Here is a 22871-nt window from a genome sequence, read left to right as displayed (position 1 = left end):
TCAGTTCAGTATTCACTGCACTAGTTGAGTGGCTATGAATGGCTAAAATGCGTGCGTATTTGGGGCCGGCCTGCAATTTACTGATGTATCCAATGTGTTTTCATTCATGAAAAATCTACCTTTTCATCAGTTGTTTTTTTAATCAAAATTGCAAACGGGAGTGTGCTTTGGATGACTGTTATGCTGAATGTGGAGTGATGGCCTAGAGGTAACGCGTCCGCCAGGAGGCAGGCTAGGAAGCGAGAGAATCTGAGCGCGCTGGTTCGAATCACGGCTCGAGTCAGCCGCCGATATTTTCTCCCCCTCCACTAGACCTTGAGCGGGGGTCTGGACTGACGCTAGTTATTCGGATGTGACTCGGACGATAAACCGAAGTCCCGTGTGCAGCATGCACTTCAAGTTAGCGCACGTAAAAGAACCCACGGCAACAAAACACGAGGCGGGTTGTTCCTCAGTTGCAAAATTTTGTAGAAAAATCCACTTCGATAGGAAAAACAAATAAAACTGCACGCAGGAATTTTTTTTTTTTTTTTAATGGGTGGCGCTGTCACTACGTGTCGGTAGCGACGCGCTCTCCCCGGGGAGAGCAGCCGGAATTTCGCACATAGAATTATGTTGTGATAAAAAGAAATACAAAGACAAATACAAATGCATTTGTGAGCCAATGCAAAATTTCGTGTTTTTCTGACAGAAAAACGTAAGTTTTTTTATGAGAAAGAAACAAATGAAGAAAAAAGAATGGTGGAGCCCATTATGGTTAAATGACTTGTCTTGGTTACGGCACTGTCGTAGCTCACTGTCCTGAGTTCTGCAACTACTTGGTACAGCAATGGGAGTTAACAAGCTATGATTTGTTCAAAACTTTTCTCAAGGCCTGACTAAGCGCGTTGGGTTACGCTGCTGGTCAGGCATCTGCTTGGCAGATGTGGTGTAGCGTATATGGTTTGTCCGAGCGCAGTGACGCCTCCTTGAGCAACTGAAACTGAAACTGAATTGTTCAAACTTTAATTGACAGCAGTTAACTCCCTTGAATCATCACAGTGCGGTGGGAGATAAGGGAGATAATGCTTGAGTTAATGTTTTAAACAGGTGTTTCCGTTGGTTCATTTCTGCAGTTTGGACCAATGAAAACTAAACTTACACATGACAGACTGACATCCGAAAATCACCAGCAACTAATGTTTAGAATTCCAGACGTGCTATTCTTGAATAAAGGCATGTCGTTCATGATGCTTTGATACGAATCAGTGTGAATGTGTTGCACGGTCTTGAAAAGTGGCTGTCATCGCTGACTAATAACTGTCTGATTGACATCATATCACGTAAGTTTGTCTGTGTTTGCCTCAGTGTGTGTGTGGCACACACTCACACTCTGTGTGTGTGTGTGTGTGTGTGTGTGTGTGAAAACTGGCTGTGTTTGTATTTAATAAATTCAAGAAACTCGGTACTCCTCAACATCTGCTCAGGTTCTGAAAGACTTATACAGTTTTAGTGAAACTAATTATCAGTTTTGTAGTACTTATGCCATTATGTAGCTTTAACTAAGACAGTTGTATATCAGAGACTGTTCATGGCTTGCAGTTTTAGATTCCAGCAGTACATGAATATTTCTTATTAATGAAAATTATGTAATTTTTGAATAATCTAAAATTAATGTATACATACCAAAGGAAAAGGTATTATACTGACAATAAACATGCCATAGAAATATAGATAGTGATAGAATCCCCCATTCTTATGCTTATCTTTGTATTCTTTTGCTTCAAGATCTTTTTTTCCAGTGAAGCCATTTCAACAAAGATATTCTCTGTGTTACACATTAAGTGTAGCAAAATGCCTTTCCTTCATTCAAAAATTTATCAGAGCTATTGATGAAACAATAATTTCAAATTTGCCCTCAAATGAATAGAACAACAATAACAAAACACTATGTTGGTCAACCATGCATAGAAATATATGTGCACCAAACTGAATTGGTTCAAAAACTTTTGGTTGTACTTTATATATGGAACATTGACAAAAGATGTACACACCCATGTGATTCCACATTCACATAACATAGTCACACACACACACACACACACACACACACACACACACACACACACATTGAATCTAAAATACCAATGTTACACAAATGAAGTGGCACTATTGTATAGCAATCTGCAGTATCAATAAAAGACTGGTGGTAGTGTTACTAATGTGAAAAAAAGAGGAAAAAAACCTTAGTTACCCACACCAAGTAATGTGGTTGACAAATGCACTTAGGCATATAAAGACCCAGAGATATTTCAATAAACTTGCTGCAGGATCTGGATCTAGAAAAAACAACAACCTTTTTCGAAGAAATCTTACAACTGGGAGACTGGGAAGGCAGTTAGATAATCAGTGAGTTACAGGATGTGTCTGTTCAGATACATGTGTTGGTTCATCATCACCAGAGGTATGCTTTCTGTGGAGTGCCTTCTTGTTGAAGTCTTTTTTATTTCTCTGATCTGGCAGTCTGTTGTCTTGTACAGGTGACAGACAGGTTCTCACACACTGATCATTGTCTTTTTCAGGTAAAATGCAGAGAGCGCCACTCAAAGATCTACAGGCAGACACAGTGACAATGTCAGGCGAACAGATGGTCAAACGGACGCCTGAGAAATGTCGAGACCAAGCAGCAGCCACTGCAGCAGCAAAACTTCTAAACTCTGCCAAAAAATCAGCAACAAAACAGTGTGCCAAAAAGGCCAAACTATCGTTACAGAAAATATCCAGTGGCACTGCTCCAGCTAAATCTTCGGCAAGAGCTTTGGCTCTGGAATGTGACTTAAATGACACCATTGAATTTAAGACAAGCGTGTCCATGAAAAGTATGCCCAAACTTCAGCTAGCAACACGGAAACGAAAAAAAACACCTCTTCAGGATGACCATGGAAAGAAAGCAAAAACCGAGCGGCAAGAAATTTGCAGCTCAAAAACTGAACAGATAACAGAGACTGCTAGAATCTTAGATGCTGATCAGAATTGCACGGATGTAAAACCCTGTTCCTCCCACCACAGCATATGGGGACCTAAATTGCACACAAATCCACCTTACCTACCTCGAGATACAGAAGCTTCAAGTTCCAGACTCAGCACCACTGGCAATATGGCCGAAGATGAAAGCGAGACCGATAGTCAGTGTGAGAGAAACTTGTCAACATCACTACACACATGTCCAGCATGTGGGAAGATGTTACGACGTGGGATGTTTGTCCGACATATTAAGATTTGCCTCAGCCAGCATTGTGATGATGAAGACCAAGTCTCTAATGAAGTATTACCAGGTATGTTTCGCTGGGTGAAAGTGTGTTTTTTGTTGTTGTTTTTTTTTTAAAAGAAGACTGATTTTTAAGATAATCAGTTTGATCATGGTCCTTTAAGAAAATGATAGATATAGTACAGATATCCGCACACAGAAACAAATTCACACACACACACACACACACGTGCACACATGCATGCGCGCACACACACACACACATTGAGGCATACACACATGTATGGAGTATACATATAATCATATATATGTGTACACATGGACACACACACAAACTCATGTCGTCTGAACTTTCTTACATATTCTCGTATGTAATGGTAAATGCACACAAGTATGTTCACACATATATATATATATTTTGTAAATCATTATATAGTAATCAAAAAAAAACCACATGCACATATATGCATACATTTATTCACAATTACACAAAGTACACCACAATATAATGAACAATGTTTATTTCCTTTCATCCTATTTTACAGGTATAGAGAACAGTAACAAGGAGTGCATTAGTTACAAACATGCATACAAACATGGCATCATTTTCTTGAAAATGAAAACAGGAAAAGTACTGAATTATAGTTTTTAATAATACGAGTACTTAATTCAGCAGATGGCCTCTTTTGTGTCTGTTTCAGGTGGAACATCTGATCCCAGCAGTGACCACACCCATCCTGTAAAACAGGAAGACAGAAGTTCTGTTAACAATGAAACGGAAAGTTTACAGACAGATTACATTTATTGTCAGCTGTGTCAGAAGGATTTGTCACATCTGAATTCACATCGCCGCAGGCTTCATATCAACAGGTGCATTGATGAGGTAAGAGGTATTTAAGTGACAACATTCTGAAATCTGTTTATTTTACATTATCTTATTGAATTTAGCTTATTTCCTAAATGTTTCCAAACGAGCAGCTGGTTTATGTCTTTATTTGCTTGTTGCTGTTTCTGATTCTGGATTTACAGTATTTTTGTGCAGAATTTTTTTCACGTGGAAGAACAAACACATTGCTATGTCTTGTGGTTTTCCTGAAACTGTAGGCAAAAAGCAAACAAATAATGGTACATTGCTCATTGCTGTGTACACTGTCCAGGAGGAGAAGAGGAAAAAGGAGATGGAGGAAAGACAGCGAGCCCTGGAAGATGCCAAGACGCAAGTGCTGGACTGTCCTATGTGTGGAAAAGTGCTGCGGACTGCCCAGGTAAGTCTCATTTGATTATAAGCAATGAAGTTTGTAGCTTTGAACTTGTTGTCTCGTAACGTGTGTCACGTGTGTGTGTGTGTGTGTGTGTGTTTGTGTGTGTGTGTGTGTTAGGTGATGCATGGAAGGTATAAATGTTGACTTTTTTGCTTTAAAATGTCATTGTTTTTGGAGCAGTGTAAATTCCAGTAGAGAGTACTTACAAGACATTTTCACACACACAAGTTGTCCTTGTGCTGTTAACTGTAACAGGTTAAAAAAAGACAACAACACTCCCTGATACCTTTGATTGATCCTGTTCATGACTAATCTTGGAAGGTGAAACAGATCTGCAAGATTTGGATTGGAATATCTGTACATTTTTATTTCTGTTTAATGCTGGATAGATTCTGTAAAAAATAAATCGGAACATACGGCGTTTGCAAGTACTTGAGGTATGTTGCTTTGACTGCAAAGTTTGGATTTTTTTTTTTTATATATACATTAATCATCATTGTAAATCAGTTTGAGAGTTTAAAACATATGTGGCTAGAGTGTAAGAATAAAGGCACTATATTGGTGGCATCATATTATTACTATATTAGTGTGGTGTGTGTGTGTGTGTGTGTGTGTGTGTCTTTGTGTGTGTGTAAACATGCTTTTGCAATTCGATATAATGCAGTACAGTATAATACTTGCATTGCAATACAGCTTCATTGATCCAATCAAAAACTGTGTGTGTGAAAGAAAAGAGCCTCTGAGAAAATGTGACAGTAACACCTTCAGTTCTTGCACATATTGATTTGCTAAAAAAACAACAACAACAACCAAACAAAGAAAAAAACCAATCACTTGTGTGTACCATTTTCATTTTGTTTACAGAGTCGAAAAATCCACCTGAAGAAATGTGCCACTAGCCTAGGTGTAGAACCAGAGCAGTTGCTGGCTGCTGTCAAACGACAAGAGGAAGAACACCGTGCTACTCTTGCAGCCGGCATTCTCCCGGTCAGGTAAATCTAAACATAGGATAGTCGGTAGACAGTGGTAACAGCAAGCTGTAAATTTGTCCCACATAGTCAGGAAATCCAGTTTTTTTTAAACCAAATAGACAGTAAGAAATAGCAGGGTTGAAGTGTGCCAAGGTATTGTGGAAATCCTGTTTTCACTGTCTGTCTCTCTGTCAGTCCGAGTGTTTTCTGCTGCACATATTTAGTTTGCATGTGTCATGGTTTTAAGATGGTGCAGCACATTTTGTTTGCAGGTAGAACAAAGAAACTTTCTTGCTGTATTTGCTCATAAATATCAATTATATAACAAGAAAAAAACAGAACTGTTCGATTTTACTGTATAGAAAGTGAACACTGGACTGCTCCTTGGACGTTGTTTCAGACCTGGGCGCAGTGGTCGACAGAATTCTACAAGCACCAAGAGAGGGATGGGAAGTTTGCCAAAAAGGTACTGACATTGCAGTATTATGTGACTGTGAGCAGCTTCATTGCAGTGTGTGTGGGGGGTGGACGGGGGTATGGGTGGTGGGTACTATGTGTGAATAGTGTGTTTGTTGGTGTATGTGTGTGCATTTGTAAAGTGTGTTCACATGTGTGTGTGTGTGCTCTGTATGAAGTTGTGCATATGTCTTTTGTTTCTTTTAGTTAAGTCAGTAAAGCAAATACTAGCATAATTAGATATAAAAAGAATGATGATCCATATCTAGTGTTCACAGTCATGGAAGTATGACTGTCAGAGACTGAAGTATTGTAGAATAAGGGCTGTTATATATGTATGATGAAGATCATTAAGAAACTGTGAGAATTGCACAACCTGTTTTATAATTCAGAACATGGCTCAGTCTGTAGAAATATATCCGGAGAAAAGAGTAGAAAGAGTGGTAAACTGCTTCTTATGACATACTCAGCCATAATCTTATTTATGTCTACTTTTATCCTTTATAAAAGACTAATGTATCTTCTTCTTCTTCTTCTTCTTCTTCATCTTCTTCTTGTTCTTCCTTCACCCTTAACTCTGTAGAGGGTCATCTGGGTGCCACATTGAAGAACTGTTTGTCAGACTGATTACTTTGTCGGTTGTATACCAAAGCCTGGGTTTTTGCTAATGGTGTTCCCATCCAGTCTGCAATGTATATTAGCATATATACTCTTTATGAAGCATACTTGACATAATGAAATTTTTTGAGGAGTATGAATTTGTCCACCATGAAATGTCGAAACTCCCTTTGGATAGTATATGAGAAACCCTTTTCATTTTCCTGAGAATTACTCACAGCGTCTGTACTGAATGGGATGCCGTGATGTGGTCTGGGAAAGAAATATATAATAATATAACAGTTTTAACAGTAGATTTGGAAAGGAGCTGAATGGAGGAGAGGAGAGAAAAAAAATAATTGATTGATAATGCTTGATGGTTTGATGTGTGCAGTATGATTGATGATGGTTAACTCACGCTGGTCGACTGAATGCGTGAGCATTCCTACATAAAATGAATTCGGTTTCGGATGACGGAATGGAATAGCATTTTTCAAAAATAAAAATCCATCACGTGCTGTACATGTGATTTTGTGATTAGCCAAGCAGAGTGCAGTAGTCTGGGTCACTCCACAACCGAATGATATGATTGGCCAGCCTGTCATGTGTGGCCTGTCTCGCACACACGCTGACAAAGTCACTGACTGGTCGTCTGCTCGCATGCCAGCCTGTTAGCAAAGTGGGTTCTTCTCAAAATGTTGTGGAGTGAGCAAGGCAGGGATGGCAACGTTTTAGTGTTGCCGAAGTCCTTGAAATGCTACAAACGGAAGGGTCAGACATTGAAGAGGTGGATGATGATGAAGAAGAAAGTGAATTAAGTACAGAAAGTGAGCATGGGTATGGTGATTCGGGGTGAAAAATTGGCATTAGTTTCAACATAATGGCAAAACTGTAAAAATAAGATGAGAAATTTGATTTTTTTTAATATGTAATAGCCCAACATGTAATAAGCCAATTCTGAAAGTTTCATTTTCTTACACTGTATTTTGTATTTTTTCTAAATTTTTTTCCAAACCCTTACAAATGGGCAGTCTGTGGGGGAATAGCAAGGGAGAAAACTTGTCATCCCGAGTGAGCTAATGGTGTGATGTGTGCAGTAAACTTGATGAAGACACCCAGCTGGCACTGGCCCTGTCGTCTTCCCTGCGCTCGGACGCTGAGGGGCCAGGGACCAGTGCGGCCACAGGCAGAGGAAGGGGACGCAAGAATAAACAGTAAGGGAAATTTATGGCAGTGCAGTTTTGTTGCTGAAGAAACACGGCTTTAGGTTTTTTGTTTGTTGCATGTGATTGTATGCGTATTGGTGGTGGTGGTGGTGGTCGTGGTGGTGGTAGGGTTGGCTGTGTGTGTGTGTGTGTGTGTGTGTGTGTGTGTGTGTGTGTGCGCGCGCAGTGTAGAAAAAATGATTAAAAGAATGCCCATTTTGATTCATGAAGTCAGTTGTCTTATTTTGAAATAAGATGGTGCTCAGTGAGTGAGTCAGTCTTTCGCCCATTTAAACTCGTTTCTATCCTTGGCTAAGTATTGTTTTTCTTCTTCCACTTTAAAAAAAAATTTTTATGTTGTTGTCTCCATACAGATCATATCATGAAATTCTCCCTTTGTAGCGGTGCTGCCAGTCCAAACCTCCAGCTCCTCCTCCCTCCCCCCCACCCCACTCACCACTGTCCTGACTCTTTGACACTTGACAAGATGTAAATGTCATGTCAGTCTAAAGTTGTTTTAGAGCTGAAGGAACAATAAGATAATCATGATTTGAGTTATGCTTTGCAGTGTCTGAACAGTTCATTGTTACTGCTTTAGACCAGTGGTTAGGAGAGTGGTCAATTAAAAATGAATGATGAATGAAAGTAAAACTAGTAGAGTTGCTTCCCTTCCTCTACTGATTGAACCTGGAAGAGCGCTGATGAGCTTATTTTAAAGTGCCACATGTATTTCAAACCCTGTGCTTCGGTTTTCAGTTTGTGCCTCTTCTTGTGCTCATTAACATTACCAAAGGCATACATCTACACATGTTAAAAGACACAGCACACCAAAAAAAAAAAAAAAAGAGAGAGAGAGAGAGTTAGCTGTGAATGAATATGAGAGAGAGTTAATGTTGCTGTTAACTTATTCAACCCTGGGGAGTTTACAGACTAGGCAGGCTTCCCTGACATTTTGATGTGGTAAAAATAAGACAATTCACCAAAACTGACCAGTTTTTCCTTCAAATCAACACATGTTGGCAATGCCAGAAATACTACAGAAGTTAGCTCCCTTTGTTTATGGTTTATGTATACGTGGGAACATGGAATCTGACTTAAACGAAATGAATTTGACACCCTACTGATGCTTGGGCGCAGGGTTGAATGATTTAAATGACGGGTGCAATAGCCGAGCGGTTAAAGCGTTGGACTTTCAATCTGAGGGTCCCGGGTTCGAATCTGGCAAACGGCGCCTGGTGTGTGAAGGTTGGAGATTTTTCCAGTCTCCCAGGTTAACATATGTGCAGACCTGCTAGTGCCTGAACCCCCTTCGTGTGTATACGCAAGCAGGAGATCAAATACACACGTGAAAGATCCTGTAATCCATGTCAGCGTTTGGTGGGTTATGGAAAAAAAGAACATACCCAGCATGAACACCCCTGAAAACGGAGTATGACTGTGTACATGGCGGGGTAAAAACGGTCACACACGTAAAAGCCCACTCGTATACATATGAGTGAACATGGTGGGAGTTGCAGCCCATGAAGAAGAAGAATGAGTTAAATCTTTTTTCATTTTTTTCTGTTCCACTGACAGAGAGGAAGATTATTTGCTCCTGAAGTTGACAGAGAGCCAGTCTGCAGGAAGGATTGAGGCCAGAGTGTCCCATCTGATCACAATGGAGGTTGGTGTGTGTGTGTGTGTCTCTCTCTGGTTTTTAGCCTACTTCTGTTGAGCTACAGTTTAGGGAAAATTTACGTGAATAAATGAACATTGGAAGCATAAGTGTGTGTGTGTGTGTGTGTGTGTGTGTGTGTATGTTAATGTGTGTGTGTGTGTGTGTATATTAATGTGTGTTTGTGTGTGTGATATGCACATGTGTGTGTGTGTGGTTGTGTGAGTGTGGTTGTGTGTGTGTGTGTGTGACATCTTTTTCTCTTTTTGGCTTACATGTATAAACAAAGAGTTAACCCTGATCCAGATTTATGTTGGTGTGTGTGTGGTAAACTTAGCAAATTCATTTTTTGATCATTGAATCAAACCCAGAGGAAAAATGTTTCCACTCCATTCAGTTATAGGGGTGTAACTGCACTCTGGATTGAACCATATTTGTGGATGGTGAACAGCTTATAGTTGTGGACCTGTGGAATACAGACATGGAATGGAGCGCCTTGATTATATGGAGACTGCTTGTAAAGGATTTAAAAAAAAAAAAAAAAATTGTTTTAAAGGACGCGAGCAAGAAATTATGACGGAATGAAAAAGGCAGTGAATTCCAGGTTTGTATAGACCCCTTAACTCTTTCACTGCGAAGTTTCTGTGTGCAAAACACTCCCTGGTGCCAGATATTTTAGAAATGTTGCTCTCAGTTACAGTCTTTGGTTCATGTTAAAACAACTCAGTGGACTTGTGCACTTCAAACACGTTTAGGGGGTAAATATTAGTCATTGTTCTGTTGTCGGGTAGCTGGCTGCATCTGTCGAGCTTTTTTTTTTTTTTTTTTTTTTCCCCATCATCTGCACTGTTTCAGTGGCATCACTCCCACACTGCTCATTTAGATTCCCCCATACATGGCCACACCCGGGTTCATCCGTCACAGTTCCAGCATCGGCAGTCCACAGGGAACCATCAATGTTAGGTCGTTAGGAGGCTACACACCAGAGGAGACCCTGCACTGCTGCTGAGTCACTTTGGTGGTGTTCAGTGGTGCCTGTTCTGATTCAAGCATCTGTTGAGCTTTGTTCCGGTGTGAAAAATGGTCCTGTTAACATGACATTTGGTGTCATATACTGTACCATGTCAAACTGATGCAAACTAGGCCTATTGGTTTGCTCTGCTTGGCCAAATTTCGCGCGGCTAACAGTGAAAAGACGGGCCCACCCGCTCTCAGCCAATCAAACGCCTCTAAAAACTATAAGCGCTTAATCATTCCTTTGGCCAAGGCTCTCCACGCCATCTTGTGAAAAATGGTCCTGTTAACATGACACTTGATGTCGATAAAAGTTGCCAGTGGCGTGGCACTGTCTGTTCAAATAAAGTCGCCTATGGCAGTACACTGTCTGTTCAAATAAAGTTACCTATGGCAGTACATTGTCTATTCAGATAAAGTCGCCTATGGTGGTGAAAGAGTTTCAGGAAAAAAAAATTGACATTAATAACATCATTATCATGAACATTTTCATTTATTATCATGAAAAATAGGATCAAATATCACATCGTTGAGGATGAGGGAGTCAGAACACAGATTTCATGTTTGGATGATCGAATAAAGCCCAGCAGGAGAGAAAAAAGAATTACTGAATTTATCCTGTTTACGTCATTTTACAGGAGGAAGATGAAGAAGAGGTCATTCCACCTTTACCGAAGTTCAACCAACAGTCCCTGCCAGGGCAGACAGTGCAGTGGTCTACGGACAAAGCATTGGCACAGTGCAAGGTCAGCATGGCGTCAGAGCGAGGGTGGTAACATGTTACTATCCTCCTGACATCATCTTATGTCTGTCACTATGATGTTTAGTTTGTTTTCTTGTCTTTCAAATGACCGACATGTATGTGTGTTGTCAGGAAATCTGTTTCCTTGCGCAGAGGTACGAATGGTAACATGTTACTATCCTCTGACTGATGTCATCTTATGTCTGTCGCAGTGATGCTTAGTTTGTTTTCTTGTCTTCCAAATGAGACATGTTTGTGTGTTGTCAGGAAGTCTGTTTCTTTGCATAGAGGAATGAAGTAAGTCAGAACATGCACTAGTCTTGTTGGGATTCATTGGTAGCATGTCTGTATGACATGTTAAGCCCTGTTTGCTTGACTTAGATTTTTTTTTTTATTTGTGTACTTGTAAATGAGCAGTCAGTAATGAGAAAGTTTTACAACAGCTCCTGAGACCTTTATAGCACAGTTTTCAGCAGTTTTTCAGCTTCCATGAAAGTAAAGAAAAGGTTATAGTGGGACATGATGAGAGACTGTCAGGTTTTAAAAGTTTTATCGAAGTCAGTGGATTTAAAATGTCAGTTTAAATTGATAACAGATAGAAGAGGAAAAACAACAACAGTAATGGTGATGTATTACGTATTGTCATACACTGATATTTTATATTGATCTTTGTGCTGGAGTTACCTTGACAAGATGAAAGACAGTATTTCACTTTGTTCTGTATACTGCAGCTACGTTGATGAGACAAGTGAAATTATTTGTTAAGAAACACTTTAGAGAAAAAAGTGGTCATTCATTTTTTTTTCTTTTTCTTTTTTTCTTTTACTCATTTAGACACATGATAAAGTAAATATGAATCCTGTCACAGACAGCTTGTTGAAGCATCCATTTTGAATGATGAATAATGGTTCCATTTTCTAAACAAGAAATATTGATTTCAGAATTCTTCTCAGATGTCCAGTTTTTCTATAAAGTTCCAAAACCTTTTTGAAGCAGATCTACCTCCTTATACATATTTCTACATTAATGATCTGCAGCTGTAATTATTGTCACAAAGTTTTATTGTGTATATAGTATAGAATGTTTTGACGATAAAGGCATGCAGAATGTGTGCAAAAGAGAGTGTTTTGTAGAAAAAGAGTAAGATAGTGTTTTGTAGAAAAAGAGTAAGATTGTGTTTTGTAGAAAAAGAGCTGGAAGTTATGAAAAACCAAACTTTCTCTCCTTTCTTTTGTATTTGTATTTCTCTTTATCACAACAGATTTCTCTGTGTGAAATTCGGGCTGCTCTCCTCAGGGAGAGCGCCTCGCTATAATATGCCACCCATTTTTTTGGTATTTTTTCCTGCGTGCAGTTTCATTTGTTTTCCCTATCGAAGTAGATTTTTCTATAGAATTTTGCCAGGAACAACCCTCTTGTTGCCGTGGGTTCTTTTACATGCGCTAAGTGCACACTGCACACGGGACCTCGGTTTATCGTCTCATCCGAATGACTAGGGTCCAGACCACCACTCAAGGTCTAGTGGAGGGGGAGAAAATATCGGCGGCCAAGCCGTGATTCAAACCAGCACACTCAGATTTTCTCGCTTCCTAGGCAGACGCGTTACCTCTAGGCCATCACTCCACTCCACTCCACTTCTTTTTTTTTTTTATCCACTTACCCGACAGAAACTGTCAGCCCATTCCAAACTTCAGTGTGGCACTTCTGTGTCTATAGAATAGAACCAAACTTAAGAAACTGCAAGTAATGTCATTCTTGCAACTGATACATCTCGGCTGACTGATATATCATAATCCTGAATTTGAACGCTGAAATGCTCTTAGTTTACACAGATTGTTGCCTATGCTACTGCCTGCACTTCCTCTCAAAAACAACAGAAAAAGAAAAATCCTTTGGGTATACTCTTGTTGTTGTAGTTCACTGTTTACACTTGGAGGTCATCCCGCTATGTGGAATATGGTGTTATGGAGAGTTTCCACAGACCCATATATATATATATGCGGCTTGTCTCATGGAGAAGTGAAGCTTGACCAGGTCTTCACTTCCACACTTTTTAGGTGCCTGCGGTTCTGTGGGTAGGTCCCCGGGCACTTAGTTTCCTGATATTTTCACAGTGGTCGTTTCCCATATATGGTACTGCTTTCAAGGTTAGTGTCAAAACTGCAAAGTTTTGACAACCTGTTTGTAGCTGTTTTTTCTTCTTTTTTTTTTTTTGTCCAAGCTCTGAAGTGGATGTGGTGTATCAGTATCAGTATCAAGGAGGCGTCACTGCGTTCGGTCAAATCCATACACTCTACACCACATCTGCCAAGCAGATGCCTGACCAGCAGCGTAACCCAACGCGCTTAGTCAGGCCTCGAGAAAAAAAACACAATAAAATAAATAAATAAAAAATGTGGTGTAGTGTATACAGATCAGCTTTGGTACCTCCTTGAAACTGAAATTGTTACGTCTTGTTTGAATCAATGTCAGATGTTCTGGAGGCTTTCATCCTTGGAGGAGCCCAGCGGCGAGGGAGAGGGCAGTTCAGGGGACTCGTTGCAGTACTATGTGTCTGCCCTGATGCCCCCAGTTCAGGTCAGCACCGTTGTGGCCGGCAGCAAGATTCGCAGAATGTCCGAGATACCTGGCAGGCGTCGCTCCTTGGATAGCCAGGCTACAGAGAAAGCAGTGTCTTGTGATGAACAGGTAATGGGTTGTTTGTTTGTTTTTTCTCTTGTTTGGAAATTGATGTTTTCCTCTTTTTTTTCTTTTTTTTTATATATTATATATATAATGCTTTTTCTATTTCTAATCATATTGCTTTTTCTTATTTTGAAATTGATATGTTTTCCTCCTTTTTAAAAAAAAATATATATATATAAATCTTTTTCCTTTTCTAATCATATTGGCACATAAATATGTTGTAAAAATAAATCAGTGGCACTGCAGGAATTTTAGGTTTGAAGAAGTAGTCTTTTGGAAATGTAGAAGTTCTAACTTCACTGCTTACTGGTTTATAAAAATGCCAAACAGAAGGAGTGAAAAAAACAACAACAATACACTTGCACACACACACACGTGTGTGAGTATGCACAATGTTCACACAAGGACACACATACTCACAGATGTGCACACATACACATGATTCACATATATTTTTTTAATAAGGGCATTATGTCTAATGCTGTAGACTCTTATAAACTGAAAAGACCAGTGTTGCAATAAGTTACAGCATTTTGCCATAAAAAAACAACAACCAAAAAACAAAAAAACAACAAAAAACAGTGCAGCATATAATGATGAAATATGTATTTCAGCCTCATACAGTGCAGTGCATTACTTTGTGATGCAGTGCAGACCAAGAGAATTTTGTCATTTTCATAAGTGTAGACATATTACAAATCAGCCAACAAATTCAAGCAGAATTAGATCAAAATGAAGTACAGTGGAAATGTTGTGTAACAATGTACAGTTCAACAATACTGTGTACAGTGAAGTATCTTCTGCAAAGTGAAATAGTTTCCACCAAAATTGTTTTGATGTTTTTACTGTTTGCTTTTTGAAGCTCCACAAGGGGAGAGGAAAGAGATTTTTGTACTGGAGTGTCTAACATGTGTGAAAAGGTTGTGACAATGGCGTGAGAGAATGTGAGTTGTGAATTTTTACATTGCTGAAGAATGCCCTTTCCTTGTTGAACATTTTTGTTGATGTTTCCACTTGAATGTTCCATAGATATGAATCATACAATTATTTTCATGGCAGTTTTGTTTTATTTTATTTTGTCTTATTTTTTTGTAAGTTCAAGCAGAACTATCAGCATGGTCTGACTGTAACTGTGTCGTGAACAGGTGAATGATGAGGATGAGGGACATGAAGATGGAAGCTTACCTCCCTTCTCCACACAGACGGCTGCATTGTTGGCAGACATGGCGGCAGAGGCTGATGGCTTTGAACAGTCATCCCCGCTGTCTTCAGCTCCATCTGAGATCTCTGTGAATTTCCTTTTTTTGTTCATTTTCTTTCTTTTTTTTCTCTCTCTCTTTTTTTTTTTTTTTTTTTTTAATACATAATGACACATCCAACTGCAGCAAGCTTTTTGGTTCATTTTGCCACATGGCCATTTTTGTGAGCAGCATATACAATGCAAAACCGCCCCATGATTTGCAGAACATGTCACTTTGTTTGATATTGAAATTAAATGAAGTTGTATTTCCACCACAGAGCCAGTCATGGAGATTTCTTTTCTTCTCCAAATAGGTATGCCCAAAACGTCAGTGGCATTGCCAGTTGTTTATGGTGACCTTGTGTATTACCTGCCCCCTTTCTTGCATACCAGCCATGTCATTCCAGGAACATAAATAGTCCCTGCTGCTCTGCATCTTCTTTCCATCTCTCTCTCTCTCTGTATCTCTCTCTCTCACACATACAAACATGCTCACATGCATACCCAGGTACACACATACACTCAGCCCCACACCTTCAAACACATGCATTCATGTGTATCACTAAAATCGATGCATACTTGCACTTACACACACTTTCACTCATACACACATACACATGCTGAAATATATTCCTATAATATAATGATATACTTTAATGATAGATAATGTAACATCCTTGGATTTAAAAAAAGAAAAAAGAAAAAAAAGAAAGTAAAATGAAAACAAAAAACACAAAGAAAATGAATAATAGTGAACCCCCCGCATCCCCCCCCCCACCCGTCGCCCCCCACACCCTCCACTGCAGTACGCTTTTTTGATTCAATCCCTCTCACATCCCTGGTGGTTTGTTAGTTGATAAGGTGTTGTTTCTTCTTCTTCTTCTTCTTCTGCGTTCATGGGCTGCAACTCCCACGTTCACTCTTATGTACACAAGTGGGCTTTTATGTGTATGACCGTTTTTACCCCGCCATGAAGGCAGCCATACTCCGCTTTCGGGGGTGTGCTTGCTGGGTATGTTCTTATTTTCATAACCCACTGAATGCTGACATGGATTACAGGATCTTTTATATGCGTATTTGATCTTCTGCTTGTTTTTCACACAAAGGGGGGTTCAGGCACTGGCAGGTCAGGACATATGTTGACCTGGGAGATAGGAAAAATCTTCACCCTTTACCCACCAGGAGCCGTTACTGAGATTCGAACCTGGGACCCTTAGATTGGAAGTCCAATGCTTTAACCACTCGGCGTTTGTGCCCGTCATAAGGTGTTTGATTTTCTAAAAAATAATTGTTTTTTTAAAATCTGATATCATACATGCATGCACAGAGAGAGAGAGAGAGAGAGAGACAGCGGACAGAAATGTTGACTTTGCTCAACCTACTGTCACATTCCATCCTGTTTGCAGGATATTGAGCAGCACATTCACCACGACCTGCTGTCTGCCTTCTCTTCCCTTGTGAACCGGCAAGAGTTCAGTGACGTGGTCATCCAGGCTGCAGGGTCATCATTGCTCCATGCTCATCGTGTCATTCTGTCCGTCAGATGTCCTGCATTGCTTCAGGTGGGGCAGGATGTGAATGCTGCTTTTGAGCACTTTATTTCTTTCAAATGTCCTTTTTTTTTTCTTCTTTCTTTCTTTCTTTTTTTAATATTTAGCATGGTTTGATGAAGTAGGGTTTCAAAAAAAAAAAAAAAGAACAGCGTGCTCCTTTTGTGCAGTAAAAACCTACAAGGCTTAAAAAGTTAAAGTTGGGTTCAGTCGGAACTACGGGAGTTTAAAAAATGGAATGGGCACTTTTCATTTTTAAGTATTCTAATTAATGGTTTCTGTTTGACTAAATAAGTAATCAAAATATGAAATTACTCTTAATTGAATTTCTTTATAAACTGAATATATTACAGTTTAGTGCGTTTGATTATTGAAGCTTTTTTATTATATAATTTTGTCGTGTGTGTGTGTATGGTTGTTGTTTTGATATTTGTTTTGATGTTTGTAGTGTTTGTAGATGAACCTCCCTGAAGGTTGATAATTGTGTAGTAGTCACTGTCTGAGTGTCTCAGTTTTTGGTTTTACAGTTGTGATTGGATTTGCAGTGTTCATATATTTGCGCTTGATAGGATCAGTCACATGTACTTGTTGTTAAGACTTTGCTGAAAAGGAAAGTGGTTGAACATTGTTGTCTGTTGAATGAGGAGCAAATCATAATCTTTTTTGGTTTAACTTCTTTTTTTTTTATCAGTATGCTTGTTATTTTTGCTTTGGGTCTGAAAATCATCTTCCTGTTAACTGGATTTTTTTTTTTTTTTTATCCCAAATTCATCAAACTGTAACAAATCAACCAAACCTAAGTCTGAAAACACCTGACTGCAGTCCATCATTTGTAATACATCTTTTTCATTTTTGAGTTAAAGTGAATATGGACAACTCTGGGAGAGTTGTGTGGAAATGACCTAACAATATTATGTGCATACTTCAACAATCTCTCCATGACAAAACAATACTATGTTTTTGAATGCATGTCATCCTTTGTTGTTGTTTTTTGTTTGTTTTGTTTTTCTTACCTTTGTCGTCGAGGTTGTGATGTCCATCCACCATCATCTTAAGTGTCACCATGATCATCATCAGTAGCGGTCTGTGTTGGCAGCTGGTGGACACGGAGACAGGGGTGATAGACCTGTGCGATTGGCCGTCCCAGTGTGTGCTGGCTGTGCTGCGCTTTCTGTATGCCGGAGACACACAGCTGGACCAGTGCTGCCTGCCAGCTACACTGCAACTGGCTCACAGGTCTGTGTGAAAATATGTGGGATCAGTAGGCATACCTTGTTGAACAAACCACATGTGGCTAAACTGCTTCAGAAAATACTTAGAACAGTTCTGGAACAATTCTGCTTCATTTGGCATAAACATATTTTATCGACTTTGCACTGTGATTTGAAGTAATGATGAAGACGTTTTGGGTTTGATCCTGTTAGTTAGATATTGCTGTTATTGTCTACCCCATCAGTCTGCTTCTGTGTTCAGTTCAGTTAGATATTGCTGTTATTGTCTACCCCATCAGTCTGCTTCTGTGTTCAGTTCAGTTAGATATTGCTGTTATTGTCTACCCCACCAGTCTGCTTCTGTGTTCAGTTCAGTTAGATATTGCTGTTATTGTCTACCCCACCAATCTGCTTCTGTGTTCAGTTCAGTTAGATATTGCTATTATTGTCTACCCCACCAGTCTGCTTCTGTGTTCAGTTCAGTTAGATATTGCTGTTATTGTCTACCCCACCAGTCTGCTTCTGTGTTCGGTTCAGTTAGATATTGTTGTTATTGTCTACCCCACCAGTCTGCTTCTGTGTTCAGTTCAGTTAGATATTGCTGTTATTGTCTACCCCACCAATCTGCTTCTGTGTTCAGTTCAGTTAGATATTGCTGTTATTGTCTACCCCACCAGTCTGCTTCTGTGTTCAGTTCAGTTAGATATTGCTGTTATTGTCTACCCCACCAATCTGCTTCTGTGTTCAGTTCAGTTAGATATTGCTGTTATTGTCTACCCCACCAATCTGCTTCTGTGTTCAGTTCAGTTAGATATTGCTGTTATTGTCTACCCCACCAATCTGCTTCTGTGTTCAGTTCAGTTAGATATTGCTGTTATTGTCTACCCCACCAGTCTGCTTCTGTGTTCAGTTCAGTTAGATATTGCTGTTATTGTCTACCCCACCAGTCTGCTTCTGTGTTCAGTTCAGTTAGATATTGCTGTTATTGTCTACCCCACCAGTCTCCTTCTGTGTTCAGTTCAGTTAGATATTGCTGTTATTGTCTACCCCACCAGTCTCCTTCTGTGTTCAGTTCAGTTAGATATTGCTGTTATTGTCTACCCCACCAATCTGCTTCTGTGTTCGGTTCAGTTAGATATTGCTGTTATTGTCTACCCCACCAGTCTGCTTCTGTGTTCGGTTCAGTGGGCTGTGAGCCCACATCAGTGGAATTTTATCTACATCACAGGTGTGTTTGTGTGGGTGGCTCAGATTGCTTGACTGACACCACATGTACCTTCCTGTTCTTCTGGAGTCTGGTTGATGCCGGGGCATATTGTGAAAGGAAGTAGAGAGTGGCTCTGTCAAACCAAATGAACCTGTGTATTAGTGTTGTTGACATTTTCATTGATCTTAAAATAAAAATCTTAAAAAAAAGAGATTTTGCTGACATTTGGGCTGCAATCTTCGCAGTACTAAGTTCACTTAGCGTTAAATTTTTTCCCTAAGTCTACACTAATTCCATAAATTCTTCATGCTAAGCAAAACTTAGCACTGCTAAAATCACAGGTGTAACCATGGTGTTTGTCTTTTTCCTGCAATGGAAAATAAGACTAAAAATAGAAGAGGAAAAAAGTTAGGAGAATTAAACATATTGGAATTTATCATTTGCAAATCTGTGTTAAGTTTTCAACCTGCTCTTTTGTTTCAGATAGAACTGTTTGCAAATGACACTTCTTCAGTGGTGGTTTCACTGTTTCAGGTTGGGTATGTATCAAGAATTGTTTGTAAATGACACACTTCTTCAAAGATTGTGTCACTGTTTCAGGTTGGGTCTGGCATCACTCGCACAAATCTGCAGGGGTCAGCTTGAGCCGGATTCACCAGCAAAGGTGGTCAGTGGCAGGACAGAAGAAAGCAAGCAGCTGAACCAGTCTTCAGATAGTGCCTCTGTGAGGAATCAGAATGTTGGTACTGAAGTAGGCAACAGGAAAAACATGGCTGCCTCAGCACCAAGTGAAGAAGGTGATGATCGCAGAGAAGATGGACCACCGGTTCTGGAATGCTATTCTCATGAACCGTCTCCCCCAGACATTGAATTGATGGAGACGGTCAGTCCAAGACAACACAGTATTCCTGATGTCCAACAGCTGGCGCAGCATCAGCCAGAACCACAGACAAATGAAATGACACAGAAAGACCCAGGAATTATTAGTCATGACTGTAAGACACAGACTCCTCAGAAATTATTTGAACCTGAATCAAGAGCAAAGGATGATTCAGTGGGAAAAGTTCATGAAGTGACTGGTAACGAGGAAGACTTTGCAAAACAGCAAGTGAATGCGGTGATGGAGGCAAGTGGAACTGATGATGACGGGGATGTTTCCATTGACATAGTGTCTGCTGACAGCTCAGGGCGCTCTGACTCATACAACACCCTACAAAACAGCCGGTCTCCATCTGCTGCTTGTTCTGAAGGTGTTGATGGCTTCTTGTCCTGTCAAAAACAAAAGGGAAGTGAACATCAGCAAGAGTCGGATAATTTTGGAGTTCAAGGGAAGGAGAGAGCTGGTGAAAATAACATGCAGAAGAAAAGTTCACAGGCAAAAGTAAGCATATCACCTCAGAGCGTAGAACCTGTGGACAGTATAGAAATCAGTGATGACGATCTGTTCAGCAGTGATGACAATGATGTTTTGCTGGACTTCAGTTCTCCTCCTTCACAGGGTGAAAAGCAGAATTCTAAAGGTAAAGACCAGTCTGAAGGACATGGTGCTTCTTCTCAAGATGGCAAGGAACAGTCGCATGTGTCTTCAGCATCTGAATCTAAACAAAAAACTGCATCCATACACAGTGGGAAAACGTTCCATGGAAAAAGTTGTGGTTGGAAAGATGACAGGTATGGGGGAACAAGGACTGAAAATGCCAATCATCCTTTAGCTGATCAACAGCGTGAACAACAGAGGTGTCGGCAGCAGCTTTCTCAAGACAGGTTGTCGTCCGTCAGCATGTCAGTCAGAGAGTACTCTTACACCCATATATCAGGCTCCAGTTTAAAACATGGACAGTTTCAAACCTCCACTCCTCATCTCCATTCTGAAAGTGGACTGACTCAAAGGACTGTGAACAAAGAGAAGCTGAAGGACAAAAGAGGTATACAGGATACCAGCAGTAACCACTTGCGTGGTTCACTTGGTACCACCACATCACCCAAGACACAAACTCCCTTTGTTCAGAACAAAGATTCAATGAACCTGAGTGACAGCAGTGATGGTGAGAAGGACATAGTTTGCAGCCAGAGGAAGAAGCAGCAGACTCCTTGTTTATCAGTTGTGGAGCAGGATTCCCTGTATGTCACCCCATGCGTGGAAGAGAGCAACATGCGCAAGACGTTTCAGTTGGTCACTCCTCTGCCTCTAGAGGCAGGGGCTAGGTCGTCCCCCAGGACGCCGGTCTCTCACCACACACCAAAGAAATCTACTTTTGTGGAAAGCAACACCAGTCCTGATGCTGGTGCCGGTGATACAAATAAAAGAAAAGAGCTACATAAAGAGACCCACAGCATAGCTCACCTCCCCAGACACAGTTGTCACCAAAAACGGCTCTCCTCACAAAAAATATTTCCCCAACCAGACCCACAGAAAGCTGAGGATTCTCACATCGGTGCTGACGACAGCGATTCTGATCTTGAGATTATAGACACAAGTGTCCAAGTTGCTTCCTCTCCCAAATTCTCCCAGTCCCGACTGAGCTGCAGTCAGCCGCAGTCACAGTCACAATCTGTCTGCAGATCCATAACCCTCTCTTCTCCACACAATCAACCGGGGCCCTCACCAAAGAAAGATGCTCATTCAAACCTGACCAGTAAAGCAGCACCATCGTACCGTCAGCATTCAGAACATAGGTCTGAATACAGGAGCAGGTCCAGACCCTGCCACAGTCCAGCCAAAGTCAGCCCCAGCAGTTCCTGGGACAGGTTTTCACAGAGGTCGGCAGACAGTGACAAGGAGTTGCTCAGAGTGACGGAACTGGTGTGCAGGGAGGCAGAGCATGATCAGCTTGTGACCAGTGGAAAAGGGGGTGCTGAATCACCTTGTGATGTGGGTAAGGTTTGAGGAAAAATAGATCTCAGATAACATTTGTTTGGTGGTTAGGCTGTTCCAGCTGTACTCTTCTCTTTTTTTTTCCAACTCTTTTTTGCCTGTTGTGTCTGTGTTAATAGTTTGCTGATTGCAAGCATGTTACTGGCTTTTCTTTTTGTGTGTTTGTCTGTGTAATTTCCTAGTAGCTTGTATATTACTATTAGCTAGATTATTCTGCACTAAATTTTCTTTTCATTCATTTCTTCTGTCAAAATTGAGTCTGCAAACAGACAAGCAATGTATGTAGCAGTTGGTTTGGTTTTTTTTTAGTTTGGAATGTTGAATGTTAGACCCTCTGTATTAAATGTCAAATAAATTAATGATATAGTAATAATTTGGTTTAAAAAAAAAAGCGCAGACAGATTAAAATGAAAAAAGAATTTAAAAAAAACAACAACAGTGCCTTATGAAGAGTGCCACTTTCTTTTGATTGCATCAGGAAGGTGTTCAGGGTTTTTCTTTAAAGCCTTTTTAAAGACACTCATCAAGTTAGTGAATTGTTGTCAGATCACAGAGCTTGACATGTTTACTGAGTGAATAAATCACATCTTGGAAGACAGAAAGACTATTGCTGTAAAATACTACACATTCTCTTTCACTGGCTGGTTTGTAGCTGTAGTCACCGCAGCATGAGCAATAAGTGTTTGCTGAGTGAAGAATTTCAAACAGAACATGGGGGGAATGAGGCAGAATCCTGCTTTCTCGCCAACAAATTTGAGAGAGTGCTGTGTTTAGGTATTCTCAGTTTTGCTACACTGATCATTTTTTTTAAATATTTTGAATTATTTATTCTTTAAAATGTATCTTAGGGGTAAGGTTACTGTAGATTTTTTTTTTTTTTTGTTGTTGGTACATTTGTGTTGAGTATCTTTGTTTTTTTGTTTTGTTTTAAATGCATTCACAATATGGGTGCACC

The 22871-nt window shown here is 40.1% G+C and overlaps 1 protein-coding gene across 1 annotated transcript in view; it reads left to right on the top strand.

Annotated features, from left to right (window-relative positions):
- Positions 1-1157: 1157 nt before the first annotated feature.
- LOC143283970 (uncharacterized) overlaps positions 1158-22871 on the top strand; it is a 34957-nt gene continuing 13243 nt past the window's right edge. The window contains exons 1-14 of the mRNA XM_076590450.1: positions 1158-1322; positions 2562-3314; positions 3949-4130; positions 4405-4512; positions 5374-5501; positions 5881-5946; positions 7631-7747; positions 9314-9401; positions 11045-11152; positions 13621-13836; positions 14979-15122; positions 16480-16635; positions 17720-17859; positions 19642-21917. Of these exons, the coding sequence (XP_076446565.1) occupies positions 2567-3314; positions 3949-4130; positions 4405-4512; positions 5374-5501; positions 5881-5946; positions 7631-7747; positions 9314-9401; positions 11045-11152; positions 13621-13836; positions 14979-15122; positions 16480-16635; positions 17720-17859; positions 19642-21917 (4477 nt within the window). The 5' untranslated portion in view covers positions 1158-1322; positions 2562-2566. The remainder of the gene's footprint in view (positions 1323-2561; positions 3315-3948; positions 4131-4404; positions 4513-5373; positions 5502-5880; positions 5947-7630; positions 7748-9313; positions 9402-11044; positions 11153-13620; positions 13837-14978; positions 15123-16479; positions 16636-17719; positions 17860-19641; positions 21918-22871) is intronic.

This window comes from Babylonia areolata, chromosome 7 (assembly GCF_041734735.1).
Source record: "Babylonia areolata isolate BAREFJ2019XMU chromosome 7, ASM4173473v1, whole genome shotgun sequence".
Lineage (NCBI taxonomy): Eukaryota > Metazoa > Mollusca > Gastropoda > Neogastropoda > Buccinidae > Babylonia > Babylonia areolata.
Note: the sequence above shows the minus strand (reverse complement) of the source record. Positions and strands in the feature narration are given on the sequence as shown.